We start from the raw sequence: 14836 nt of genomic DNA on the forward strand, positions 1-14836 counted from the left end.
ACATAAAATGTACTCTAAACACAACAAATGTAATTCTCACATTTTAAACCATTTCAATATAAAGGATAGCAATTCAAATCATGTTTTACATTTCTACTTAAGTTTATATTGCACTAAAATTATTTCACAAGGAAGAACTAGTTGATGTATTATGATATAATACCTTAGAAACATTCTTTGATGTTCACATCTATATTAATGGATATTTCAGAGTCCACTTAGATAATTTGGTGTATGCTAAAAAATTTAACAGAAATAAATCTATAATGTTAATCTTTTTTTTTTATAAATTTTATTTATTTATTTATTTATTGGCTGTGTTGGGTCTTCATTGCGCACGGGCTTTCTCTATTTGCAGAGAGTGGGGGCTACTCTTTGTTCTGGTGCTTGGGCTTCTCATTGCGGTGGCTTCTCCTGTTGTGGAGCACAGGCTCTAGGCACGTGGGCTTCAGTAGTTGTGGCATGAGGGCTCAGTAGTTGTGGCTCGTGGGCCCTAGAGCACAGGCTCAGTAGTTGTGGTGCACGTTGCTCCACGGCACGTGGGATCTTCCCGGCCCAGGTATCAAACCCATGTCCCCTGAATTGGCAGGTGGATTCTTAACCACTGAGCCACCAGGGAAGACCTGTTAATCTGTTTTAAGAGCAGATACTCAGTATTTATTACTGCCTTTGGGAAATACATCACTTACTTTTAAAAACACATTTAAATCATCATAGAAACTGGAAATAACATTTGTGCAGTACATGAAAATTCTTATTGTTGAGTCTCTACAAGACTACTTTTTAAATACAATTTATATTAAGAAATGAGAAAGTGTCCTTTAATTCTATAGAACTGAATTACAAGAAGAGCAATATTAAGAATAACACTTCAATCCTGGCTTCTAAGCTATGTTTTATGTAACTTAAATTTTCAGTTCTCATCACTCTGCTGCAATATAACCAAGCCCGTTTATAATAAGAACTGATGCCAGAGTCTTTGAAAATCATGATTACAATTAGAAGCTTGGAATAGCATGATAAAGCTAATGGCAACCTCTTTTTAAAAATTACAGTATAGTTGACTTACAATATTGAGCTAGTTTCAGGTGTACAGCAAAGTGATTCAGGTGTGTGTGTATATATATATATAGCTGAAAATATATATTTTAGATTATTTTCCATTATAGGTTATTACACTATATTGGATACAGTTCCCTGTGCTATATATATAGTAAATTCTTGTTGCTAATCTATTTTATATGTACTAGTGTGTATCTGTTAATCCCAAATTCCTAATTTATACCGTCCCCTTTCCTTTTCCTTTCCACTTTTTCTTTCTCTTTTGTATATAGACTCATTTGTATCATTTTTGGATTCCACAAATAAGTGATATTACTTAGTATTTGTCTTTCTTTGTCTGACTTAATTCACTAAGCATAGTATTCTCTAGGTCCATCCATGTTGCTGCAAATGGCACATCCATGTTGCTGCAAATGGCAATATTTCATTCTTTTTTCTGGCTGAGTATTAATTCCATTCTACGTATATATATACCACATAATAATTCCATTGTGTGTATATATATATATATATATACACACATACATATATATGTGTATATACATACACACCACATCTTAAGCCAATCATTTGTTGATGGGCACTTGCACTGTTTCCATATCTTGACTATTGTAAACAGAGCTGGCCATTCAGGTGCGTGTATCTTTTAGTTTTTGTCTTTTCTGGATATATACCCAAGTGTGGGATTGCTGGATCATATGGTAGCTCTATTTTTAGTTTTTTAAGTAACCTTAAAGGCAACCTCTTGAATCCCATTTTAAGTTAGTTCTATTTCCAAATAACACTTTTAAATGGTTTCATTAACCCTTATTGATTAGCCAGCAACAGCTTACATTTTTTTCAATGTTCTATGTATAACTTTTGGCATCAAAATGTATAGTAAGCACTTTTGATTTGTGATGAATGAAAAAAAAATCAAGTGTTAAAATACCAATGGTTTCCTGTGACAGTGTAAATATTCCCCTTCAAGTAATGTTCTCCCCCCAAATTAACATTTTATTTCTCCCTCAAAGAATTTACTAAGGAAAAGAAATCACAACTTTTTTTAGTTGAGGCAAAAAAACTGCTTCATAAGTTCATGTACTGTAAAAGCCACTGCTTGAGAAAGAACAGTGAATGTAATTAAGAGATAAACCACGACATAATCTTTTTTAATTCCATGCTGTCCACAGACATACTTTATAGTCACCTCTATGATAAGGCACTTTTCAAATCCTGAAAGAACAGTCCCTGATTGAATTCACCGATGAGTTACATCAAAAGGGTAGCATACATCTGTGTTATTGTTCCAGCAACATCACTGCAATGTAAGTTTATGTGAATTTTCAAAACTAAGACAACAGGGTAGTCTGGAGGTCTGCCAAGAAGGTTGGGAGCATGGAAAGGTACCAAAAGTAAAAACAAAAATTGAAACACCTGCACGTGGAGCCATTCCTAATCCAGCAGGCATCAGGCCTCTGTAAAATGCAAGGTAACCACCTTCCTTTGCATAAATTGTTCTGAATGCATGAATAATTCCTGTGTAAGTATGTTCCCCTTTCACCTGGAGTGGTAGGCATACTCTAACCACGTGGAGAGGGTGAGTACAGATAATTGCTATTCAACCTGCCATAGATCCAGCCATTAATCTGTGCACAGACCAGAAACTCCCAGTTCTGTAGTAATGTTCTGTAATGCTCAAACGTGATAAACTGGATTGCACCACAGGGAAGGATTTGGATCATTATTGCACCATTCCCTTTATACAATCCAAGGTATCCCTCCTTTGGGGGAAGAGCACACAACGCCGAAAATACTCCCCAATGTTTGTAGTGGTGATTGCGAGCTTGTAATAAAACCTTTACTTGATCCAAAGGAACAACTGTTTTGGCACAGCATCCAGCAACACCTCTAGCCAGGAAGGAGCACAGCCAGTCTCGGTCTGCCGTGGGCCCTCCAGCTCCTGCTGCCTGCAGCATCGCTAGAGGTGGGTTAGTCACAGACAGTGCTGCCTTGGGGGCTTTGGTCACCAAATTACAACCCAAGGGCCCTAGCCGTGGCCAGAGCGGGTAGTGACAGGGCACCAACCGCCTGGCAGGCAGGGCAGAGTCTGTCCTTTAATCTTTATACTAGAGTTAAGTGGTTATATGTCATCATATTATAGTATTATTCTAAATGTAACTATATTTTCATGAGCTTACATATTAGTAGTTAGCATCCTTTCATATTAACTTGAACTTTCTTCAGCATTTCTTATAAGGCAGGTAATGTGGTGATGGATTGCCTTAGCTTAGGTTGTTATGAAAAGATTTATCTTGCCTTCATTTCTGAGGGAAAACTTTGTTGGGTAAACTATTTTTGGTTGGCAGTTGCTGTGTGACCTTGCTGGTGCCTTGATCTTGGACTTCCCAGATTCCAGAACTGTGAGAAATACCTGTTTGTAAGCTTATCCAGTTTGTGGTATTTTGTTATTGCATCCTGAATGGACTATGTCAATCAAAGTAGAATTGTTTATTGAAATTCTTTTTCTCTTAATGTCTTCTATCCCGCCCCCCCATCCCCCCATATATTACACACTTTAGTTTTGGTGACTGTTCCCCTAAGCACTTTTATGCACATATACGTACCTCTTTATATACAGATTTTTTCCAAAATGATCGGTGAGATCATAATTGCACATGTTCATTATTTTTTCCCACTAAACAGGACATGGACAGATTTCCAAGTCAGGACATACAATTACGCTTCAATATTTTTTAAATGCTGTATAAAACTGGATAGTACAGACATCGTGATTTTTTTTTTTTTTTAACATTTTCCATGTAATGAAAATCTTGGTTGTGCCCAGTTTTTAGCTCCTGTAAGCCTGTTCTCTGGAAAAGTTACAAAACTATTTAAGGATACATATATACATGTATATTGTGTATATATATGTGTATACATATATACATATACACACATACACACACACATATATATATGAAAGATTCCTAGCAGTGCAATACAATCCTTTCAATTCAAGGAACTGAGATCCAGAGGGCAAGAACTTTATCCAAGGCCAGATTTAAACCATGACTGACGCCAGTGATCATAAAATTTCCATGAAACCCTGCCAGCCTTTCAGCTTATATAGTTAATAAGGAAGAAAGGACTCTTACTAACGTGATTGATAGATTTCTTGAGAATAATTTTTGAAGTCCAAGGCAGTAATTGTCATGCATTTTTATCTTGTCACTCTTTCACTAAGTATCATTCTTAAACGTCAGGGACATTTTTGCTGGCAGGATGAACATTTACAATTTTTTTGTAGAATAGCGAATTGAGCCTCTGGGGCTTCAGATTCTTCTCTTTTCTTTTATTTTCTTCTCTTTTCTATTCTCTTCCCCTTTCCCTCCCTCCCCCTCCCTCCCTTGATTTTTCTTTTGCTCTTTCTCTCTCTTCCTTTCTTTCTTGGCTGTTTGTCCAAGGCTGCCCATAGGCATCATTTGAGTACTCTAATACAATAACCTATGTCATGGGGATACAAAAGAACTCTGAATAATGGCAGAGACAACCAGGAAACCAATGCTCCACAGTAGGGAGCATAGCATGGCTGCAGGAGAAGGTGAAGAGTCAGCTCTGCTTGCAGATGGACATGGTGGGTGATGCTTGAGTTGAGAATTGAAGGATGAGTAGATATTTATCAAGTGGGGAGGGCATGGTTATCATAGGGAACAGCATGTAAGTGCTCGGCATTCTGATAATAATTGGCACAACCAGGCAGATGTCTATTTTCTATCCTGGGATTGGCAGGAGTTGTGGTGGGAAGAAACAAAGACCAAATCACAAAAGGCCTGTCCCCTGTTAAAAACTCGGTCTCTCTGCCTCCAATCTTGTCTCACGTTGCAGTAATCATCTAGATGAGAGATGAGGGCCTAAACTATGGAATGAGACATGATACATGTGAGAGATTTAAAGATTGAATCCATGCCAGCTGTAACTTAGCCAGGGTCCTAGTTCTGTTGAGCCTCAAACTAATTGGGAGACAAAAGTCAGCCAAGAGATGGGAAAATTGGTAGTTATCCAGTTTCTTGTCTGATTGGAGATTTCCTGAGTTACTTGATATGTCCATATCCAAGGCACTTTTTCAGGGACAATAGAAGGCATTTAAGTATACTAATACTTGGGATTAAATTTCTTTTCAGGACAGTGTGAGAGTGGTCAAAACTTATAAACCACAAACCTAAGGAAGTAATAGGTTAGGGATAAAGTTCAAAGATTGAATCCTGGTCATTCCTAATGTAAAATGTTGCTAGGACTTGAGTCTTGGTGTAATTTATTTCCAGTGCAAAGGCACGCAATGAATGATCTCTATTTTGCTTGTACTGTATCATAGTAATTGAGATATACTGAGCTAATCTCTTTACTTGTTTCGAAGGGGAATAATGTAGAGGCACATTAATACCATCCTCACTCCTAAAATTCTCCCCTGCCTTCTTTCTCTAACTTCACCAATGTGAAGCTCTATTCTATGTCCACACCAGCAGATTCCTGACTAACCAATTCCAAAAGTCTAAATGAATGACGTTCAACTTAAAAACAAAATGGCCCACTGGTCCCTGTAAACAGAAAATAAACTTAATTCCATGAACTACCCAATACCTTCTCATTTTCAGGAGCAGAAGGATCAGGCTCAGAAAATGTATAAATAGAGGCAGAGCTGAAAACTCCCCACAAAAATCAACTAAAGATACAGACATCAGTTCTAAGACTTCACATAGCTGGCAATTCCACCATCAATATATCTGGAACAAGCAACACCAAGAAATAAGGACACTGCAGAATTTTGACACTTTAATTAGTGGATGCAGCAAAGTGGATTCAAAGTTTCATATGCAAGCACTTGATTAACTGCGCCCAGGTCATGGGCCCATGCCCGGTTGCCAAGACGACAAGGAGAAGTTGAACATACCTTTGGACTTCTAGGTTTGTAGCAGAAGGTAAGCTCTGTTAGACACCAAGACTCACAGTGGACCCAATAAGAAGGGGTTGATGCTGGATATAATCTATTGCCACACTAACGCTGCATTAAAAAGCTACCCCAGACTTAGTGGCCTAAAGCAACCATTTATTATACTCACAAGACTATGGGTCCACTGGTTTGTTCTGCTGGGTTTAGCTGGGCAATTCATTTGGTCCTGGTTGGGCTTACTCTGGTGATTGGCTTACTGTTGGCTGGTCTAGAGTGGTCTCAGCTGGTGTTACTGGCTCTATTCTATGTATTTCATCTTCCAACCAGATTCTCTGGGCAAGTTCTCATGGCACTTCATGGGTCTAATACCTAGACCTGGAGTTGGTATACTCTCAGTTCTACCATATTCAACTGGCCAAGGTCCAGATTCAGGGATGGGGAAGTTGTGGTTCCTCCTAGGAAGAGGTAGAATCTAAGACCAATTCCAAAAATAGCCTCAATTCTCCACCTCCCCTGTATCTGTGCTTTTTTTTTTTTTTTTTTTAACTTTTAGAATGATGGGCAAAGTATCTTGCCTACCACTTCACCTAGCCACCCAGCTTCTTTTCTATTCTGATATTATCAGTAATTATACGTAAACATGTATGTATGGTTTCTTCTCCACTCAAATGTTGTATATTCACATAATTTTGTACTTGTTATTTGCATTTCATGTAACTTGAAGTATATCCCATATTCATAGGTGTATATATCTGTAGCATTAATTCCTAAAAGTAGAATTACTGGGTCAAAGTGTACATGCATTTTAAAATTTGATAGTGACAAAGCCCTCCATAAGAAACAGCACTTTTAACTACTTTTCTACCTAGAAACCTATGGAGTTTTTTCCAACTCTTTGCCAAAATGCCAATCATCAAACCATTTTATATTATAAGCATGATTTTTAAAAAGGTATTTCAGTAAAATTTTAAATTTCAAACGTACAGAAAAGTAAGTTGCAGTGACAGTAAAGTGCTGCCATATCCCCTTCATCAAGATTCCCCAGTTATTAATGTATTTGCTCTGCATGAATATCTACTGCCATTATTTATCTTCTGAGCCACTTGAAAACAAGTTGCTAACATGATGCCCTTTCACCTCTAAATCTAGTATATGTTTCTGGAACACAAAGACCCTGACTTATTTATAAAGCCACGATGCAACCATCCAAATTAGGATGTCAACACTGATAGAAAACTACTGTCCAGAAGTGATGCTGTGTTCTCCTCAGTGTATCACATCAGGAGGCATATGACATTGACCCACCCCACTGCTATTTATGTTATCCTTGATCACTTGCTTAAGTTGGTGTCTGAATTTACAGGTGGATAAGCCTGTATTTCCCCCTTTGTAATTGAGAAGTATTTTATGGGAAGATTTCTAGTAAGAAATGGGATATTGGCCTAGTTTCAGATTTCTACCTGCCAGTCTTAACATCTGTTGATAATTCCCACTTGATCCAATCAGCATTGTAAGGGTTGCCAAATGGTTTGGTATTTTCCTCATTTCTTCTACATTTATTAGTTAATATTCAACTGTAAGGGAAAGCATTTCCTTCTCTCTCATATGTTTATATCGGTATGTATTTCTACAATTTTATTCAATGAATTGTAATCCATTACTGTCCTTTGTTGTTATTTATTTTTAATTGAAGTACAGTTGATTTACAATATTGTTTCAGGTATACAGCATGATGATTTAGTTGCACACTATACTTCATTATAGGTTATTACAGGATAATGGGTATCATTCCCTGTGCTATACAGTATATTCTTATTGCATATCTATTTTATATATAGTAGTTTGTTAATCCCATACTCCTAATTTTTCCCTCCCCGCTTTCTTCTCCCTTTTGGTAACTACAAGTTTGTTTTCTATATTTGTGAGTATGTATTTTTTTAGATTTCACATATAAATTGTATTTATAGCTTTTGTCTTTCTGACTTATTTCGCTAAGTGTAATACTCTCTAGGTTCATCCACACTGCTGCAAATGGCAGTATTTCATTTTTTTTTAATGGCTGAGTAATATTCCTTTGCATATACACCACACTTTCTTAATCCCATCACGTGTTGGTGGGTACTTGAGTTGCTTCTGTGTCTTGGCTATTGTAAATAGTGGTGCCACAAACATTGGGGTGCATGTATCTCTTTGAATTAGTGTTTTCATTTTTTTCAGATACATACCCAGGGGTGGAATTGCTGGATCATATGGTAGTTCTACTTTTAGTTTTTTAAAGAACCTCCATACTCTTTTCCATAGTGGCTGCACCAATTTACATTCCCACCAATAGTGCAGGATGGTCCCCTTTCTTCACATTCTTGCCAGCGTTTGTTATTTGTAGATTTTTTGATGATAGCCATTCTGACTGGTATGAAGTAATACCTCCTTGTGGTTTTGATTTGCATTTTTCTAGTAATTAGTGACATTGAGCATCTTTTCATATGCCTGTTAGCCATCTGCATGTCCTCTTTGGAGAAATGTCTATTCAGGTCTTATGCCCATTTTTTTATTGGGTTGTTTTGTTGTTGTTGTTGTTGACTTGTATGAGCTGTTTGTAAATCCCTTGTCAGACATATCACTTGAAAATATTTTCTCCCATTGCATAGATTGTCTTTTCATTTTGTCTGATTTCCTTTGTGCAAAAACTTTTAAGTTTAATTAGGTCCCATTTGTTTATTTTTGCTTTTATTTCTTTTGCCATAGGAAAGTGATTCAAGAAAATATTTCTATGATTTATGTCAGTGTGTTCCATCTATGTTTTCCCCTAGGAGTTTTATGGTTTTGGGTCTTACATTAGGTCTTTAAACAATTTTGGGTTTATTTTTGTATATGGTGTGAGGGAATGTTCTCATCTTATTGTTTTACACGTGGCTGGCTGTCCAGTTTCCCAGCACCACTTATTTAAGAGGCCGTCTTCCTGTATTGTATAGTCTTGCCTCCTTTGTCATAGATTAATTGATCATTGGTGTGTGGGTTTATTTCTGGCTCTTTATTCTGTTTCATTGATCTATGTGTTTGTTCTGGTGCCAATACCATGCTGTTTTGATTACTGTGTCTTTGTAGTATAGTCTGAAGTCTGGTAGGCTTATACCTCCAGCTTTGTTCTTTTTTTCTCAGAATTCTTTGGCAACTTGGGGTCTTTTATGGTTCCATATAAATTTTAGGATTATTCTAGTTCTGTGTAAAATGTCATGGGCATCTTGATAGGGGTCACATTAAATCTGTAGCTTGTTTTGGATAGTATGGCCATTTTAACAATGTTAATTCTTCCACTCCCAGAGTATAGGATATCTTTCCATTTCTTTGAATCATTTTTGGTTTCTTTCATCACTGATTTATACTTCTCAGAGTATAGGTCTTTTTCCTTTGATGTAATTTTAAATGGGATTTTTAAAATTTTTTTCTAATATTTCATTATTACAGTAAGTCCCCTACATATGAACCTTCAAGTTGTGAACTTTCAAAGATGCAAATGTGCGTTTGCATGTCCAATCACATTAGTTCACATGTCTGGTGTACATTGTCACATGCATGCATTCTCTACAAGTGGTTGTGCTTTTGTGTACTTTACTGTACAGTACTATGTAGAGTACAGTAGTACAGTATCTTTACTTCAAGCCCAGGATGTCTGGAAGCAAGCATAAAAGCAGCGGTGATGTAATTGTTACTGCTGTACTTTTCAAGGTACTGTACTGTAAGATTAAAAATGTTTTATTTTTTGTTTTCTTGTGTATTTGTGTGAAAAGTATTATAAACTTATTACAGTACAGTACTATATAGCCAATTGTGTTAGTTGGGTACCTAGGCTAACTCTGTTGGACTTACAAATTGGACTTAGGGATGCACTCTCAGAATGGAACTCATTTGTATTTGGGGGACTTACTGTAGTGTATAGAAACACATCATATTTCTGTATTAATCTTATATCCTGCAACCTTGCTGAATTGATTTATTCTAATAGATTTTGGGTGGAAACTTTAGGGTTGTCTATATAGAGTATCATGTCATCTGCAAATAGTGACAATTTTACCTCTTCACTTCCAATTTGAATACATTTTCTTTTTCTTGTCTGATTTCTATGGCTAGGACTTCCAAGTGCTAGAAGTGGTGAGAGTAGACATCCTTGTCTTGTTTCTGAATTTTCAGGGAAGGCTTTCAGCTTTTCACTCTTGAGTATGATGTTGGCTATGGGTTTGTCATAACTGGCCTTTATTATGTTGAGATATGTTCCCTCTATACCCATTTTGAGAGTTTTTATCATGAATGGATATTGAACTTTGTCAAATAATTTTTCTTCATCTATTGAGATGATTATGTGATTTTTATCTTTCCTTTTGTTAATGTGTATTACATTGAGTGATTTGTGTATGTTGAACCATCCTTGTGACTCTGGGCTGAATCCAAATTGATCATGGTGTATGATCCTTTTTATGTATTGTTGGATTCAGTTTGCTAATATTCTGCTGAGGATTTTTACAGCTATATTCATCAGAAAAAAAAGAAGGAAATTACAAACCAATAGCTTTGTAGTGTCTTTGTGTGGTTTTGGTATCAAGGTGATGATGGTCTTGCAGAATGAATTTGGGAGTGTTTCCCCCTCTTCAGTTTTTTGGAATAGTTTGAGAAGGGTAGATATTAGTTCTTTACATGTTTGGTAGAATTCCCCATGAAGCTGTCCAGTTCTGGACTTTTGTTTGCAGGCAGGGCCTTTTTTTAAAAATTACAAACTCATTCTCACCTGTAGTGATAAATTTGTTTAAATTGTCTTTTCTTGACTCAGTCTTGGCAGGCTGTATGTTTTTAGAAATTCGTACATTCTTCTAGGTTGCCAGTTTGTTGACATACAACTGTTCATACTATTATCTTATGATTTTTTGTATCTCTGTGGTATCAGTTGTTTCATTTCATATTTTGTTCATTTGGGTTCTCTTTTCTTTGTAAGCCTAGCTAAAGGTTTATTAATTTTATCTTTCCCAAAGCCGGCTCTTGGTTTTATTGATCTCTTTTATTGGTTTTTTTCATTTCTATTTTCTTTATTTTCTTGTTGATCTCTATTATTTTCTTCTGCTGACTTTGGGCTTTGTTTGTTGTTTTCTAATTCTTTTAGGTGGTAGCTTATATTGCCCTGAATTACTATGAACTTCTCTCTTAGAACTGCTTTTGCTACATCTCACAGATCTTTGAAGCTTTTGTTTCCATTTTTATGTCTTGATGTATTTTCTCTTTGAAAAAGAGTATATTGACATTTAAAGTAATTATTGATAGGTATCTTGTCTTGATGTATTTTCTCTTTGATTTCTTCACTGACCCATTGGTTTTTCAGTAGCATGTTGTGTAGTCTGTACTTTTCCAACTTTTCTGTAGTTGACTTCTAGTTTCATACCCTTGTGGTCATAAAAATGCTTAGTATAATTTCTATCATCCTAAATTTGTTGAGGGTTATTCTGTGACCCTAGGATGTGATATATCCTGGAGAACATTCCATGTGCACTTGAAGAATGTATATCCTGCTTTTTTTGGATATCTATTAAGTCCAACTGGTCCATTGTGTCATGTAAGACCACTGTTGCCTTACTGATTTTCCATCTGGATGATCTGTCCATTTATGTCAGTGGCATATTTAAAGTCTCCTACTATTGCTGTATTATTATTTTCTCCTTTTATGTCTGTCAGTATTTATATATTTAGGTCCTCTTGTATTGGGCATATATTTGTTAAAGAGTGTAATATTCTCTTCTTGTATTGATTCCTTTATTATATAATGCCCTTCTTTGTCTTTTTTATAGCTTTTGTCTATTTTGTCTGATATGAGTATTGCTACCCCTACTTTCTTGTTTGCATTTGCATGAAATCTTTTTCCATCGCCTCACTTTCAGTCTGTGTCTTTTGCCCTGAAGTGAGTCTCTTGTAGGCAGCATATTGAAGGGTCTTTTTTTTTTTTTTTAATGCAGCCAGCCACCCTATGTTTATTGGTTTGAAAATTTAGACCATTGACATTTAAAGTAATTATTGATAGGTATCTCCTTATTGCTATTTTATTACCTGTTTTCCAGGTGTTTTTGTAGTTCTGTTTTTTTTTTAAGCTCTTTATTGGAATATAATTGCTTTACACTGTTGTGCCAGTTTCTGCTGTACAATAAAGTGAATCAGCTGTATTTATACATATATCTCCATATCCTCCTTCCTCCGACTCCTTCCCACCCTCCCTTTCCCACCCCCTAAGTCATCACCCATCATTGAGTTGATATTCATTTCTTTTTGTTTTTCTTGTTGTTTGAGTTTTTTTGTTTTGTTTTGTTTTTTTAGTATGCTTGGGTTCCTTTCTGGTTTTTGTGTGTCTATTGTAGGTTTTTGATTTGTGGTTACCATGGGTTCATAAGTGTTGACCCATAATTATACCTACTTGCTTTAAACTGACAGTCAAATTCAAACACATTCTGAAAGGTCTACATTTTTACTCTCCTCCCCCACAATTTTTGTTTCTGCTGCCATGTTTTATATCTTCATGTTTATCCTTTTAGTGTTTAGTTGCTATTACAATATTTTTTTGTCTTTCAATCTATGTACTGGCTTACTTAACACATTATTGACTGAGGGATTTTTGCAGAAACTAATACCTACGCCTGGTGATTTGTTATGTAAGTGAATATTGAAACACCCACGTTTGAGTAAATATCAACAACTTTTTTTGCACTTAATATATTTATTTGAAATTTTGTACATGTCTTACTAAAGCATTGTAATATTTTGTTAGAGTGTGATAGGCATGATAGCAGGCACCTCTGTGCAGGGGAACAGAATATCTATTACAAATATATCATGTTTCACTGTGCTTTCTCCTGGAAGAGCAAACTCTACACTTTCTGGTGGCATTTTTAAAAAGTCTTGTGGGTATTATTTCCTCTAGAATATATTCTTTTATTTCACCTGATAGTCAGCAAGGTGGATGTTTGCAGGGGGCTCTTTTAGAATGCCACAAGAAGGACCAGGTGTAGGACTACCACTACATTCACCAGAATGGTCAGTTACCCATTCTCTAGCTACTGCTAACAAAAATTGCTTGTAAGTCATTTTATTCTGTGCATTAAGGCTACAATAATTTTAAATACATTGAATAAACTGTAATTACTTAAATAGAAACCCACTTTCTACTCGGGAGGGACGGAGCCCACGCTGCGCACCCGGCAGCAAGCTCGCCATGGCGATGGGCGGAGGCGGCGGCGTCCCAGAGCCGGAGGACTCGGTGCTGTTCCGGCGCGGCACGGGCCAGAGTGATGATTCTGACATTTGGGATGATACAGCATTGATAAAAGCTTATGATAAAGCTGTGGCTTCATTTAAGCACGCTCTAAAGAATGGTGACATTTCCGAAGCTTCAGAAAAACCAAGAGGCACACCTAAAAGAAAACCTGCTAAGAAGAGTAAAAGCCAAAGAAAGAATACCACAACTCCCTTGAAGCAGTGGAAAGTTGGTGACAAATGTTCGGCCATTTGGTCAGAAGACGGCTGCGTTTACCCAGCTATCATTGCCTCGATTGATTTTAAGAGAGAAACCTGTGTTGTGCTTTACACTGGATATGGAAATAGAGAGGAGCAAAATCTGTCTGATCTACTTTCTCCAACCTCTGAAGTAGCTAATAATATAGAAGAAAATGCTCAGGAGAATGAAAATGAAAGTCAAATTTCAACAGATGAAAGTGAGAACTCCTCCAGGTCTCCTGTAAATAAACCAAGTAACTTCAAATCAAAAGCTGCTCCTTGGAACTCTTTTCTCCCTCCACCACCCCATATGCCAGGACCAGATCTGGGACCAGGAAAGCCAGGTCTAAAATTCAATGGCCCACCGCCACCACCACCACCACCACCACACTTACTGTCATGATGGCTGCCTCCATTTCCTTCTGGACCTCCAATAATTCCCCCACCACCTCCCCTATGTCCAGATTCTCTGGATGATACTGATGCTTTGGGAAGTATGTTAATCTCTTGGTACATGAGTGGTTATCATACTGGTTACTATATGAGTGTAAGCTCCATGGGAGCAGGGACCTTGTCTGTCTCGTAACCTCGAATCTCTAGCATCTGGAATAGTGCCCAGTTCATAGGTTTCAAACAAAGCCAAAAAGAAGGAAGGTGCTCACATTTCAATTAAGGAGTAAGTCTGCCATCGTTATAAAAGAGAATCTTGCTTTTTTTAATAAATTTTATAGTTTGCAAAAAATATATGTTTAAAAATTGAAATATTGAAAAGTAGAAAAGTTAGTGTAAAACAATATTAAAGACATTTTGATGCAAAAACTATTTGATAAAAGATTGATCTACAATCCCCTCTAGAATTCGCATGATGTCAAAGTATCATCTCAGCAAATACTTGTTGGTTGGTGGTATGGAAAGGAAAACATACCTTTATAATAAGGAGATCCTTAGAATCAGAGATGAAAGTTTGCATCACTGCAGTCAGATTTGCTTTTTGATTTGAGATGCAGAATGAAATACACTATATTACCTATGAAGTGTTCTGGTCAAAAAAGTTTAACTGGAATTTAAACAAATCTTTCAGATCTACTGGAAATACTGGGGATAGAGCAACAAGTTAAATGACACCACAAAAGAAATGATTAGACAGATCCAGAACGTGGGATGTTGTAGAAGATAACTGGCCTTTCTTCAAAAAGTCAGTGTCATGAAAGAGAAAATGACACGGAGTGGGTAACTATCCCAGATTAAAAGTGACTTGAGATATGACAGCCAAATGCAATGTGGTGTCCTTCATTAGACCCTGGTTTTGAAAAGCCATTTATA

The 14836-nt window shown here is 36.6% G+C and overlaps 1 protein-coding gene and 1 pseudogene across 1 annotated transcript; one reads left to right on the top strand and one right to left on the bottom strand.

Annotated features, from left to right (window-relative positions):
- Positions 1 to 2107: 2107 nt before the first annotated feature.
- Positions 2108 to 13234, bottom strand: LOC130848446 (solute carrier family 25 member 16-like; annotated as a pseudogene).
- Positions 5659 to 14357, top strand: LOC130850459 (survival of motor neuron protein-like). Its single transcript, XM_057730034.1, has 3 exons — positions 5659 to 6020; positions 13172 to 14058; positions 14140 to 14357. Exon 2 carries the CDS (start codon positions 13233 to 13235, stop codon positions 13914 to 13916), a length of 684 nt encoding a protein of 227 aa, XP_057586017.1. The 5' UTR covers positions 5659 to 6020; positions 13172 to 13232; the 3' UTR covers positions 13917 to 14058; positions 14140 to 14357.
- Positions 14358 to 14836: the final 479 nt, after the last annotated feature.

The sequence above is a fragment of the Hippopotamus amphibius genome, chromosome 3 (assembly GCF_030028045.1).
Source record: "Hippopotamus amphibius kiboko isolate mHipAmp2 chromosome 3, mHipAmp2.hap2, whole genome shotgun sequence".
Taxonomy (NCBI): Eukaryota; Metazoa; Chordata; class Mammalia; order Artiodactyla; family Hippopotamidae; genus Hippopotamus; species Hippopotamus amphibius.

What these genes read in the sequence shown, in the direction of transcription:
- LOC130850459 (XM_057730034.1), top strand. Translation starts at nt 13,233, where the DNA reads ATGGCGATGGGCGGAGGCGGCGGCGTCCCAGAGCCGGAGGACTCGGTG.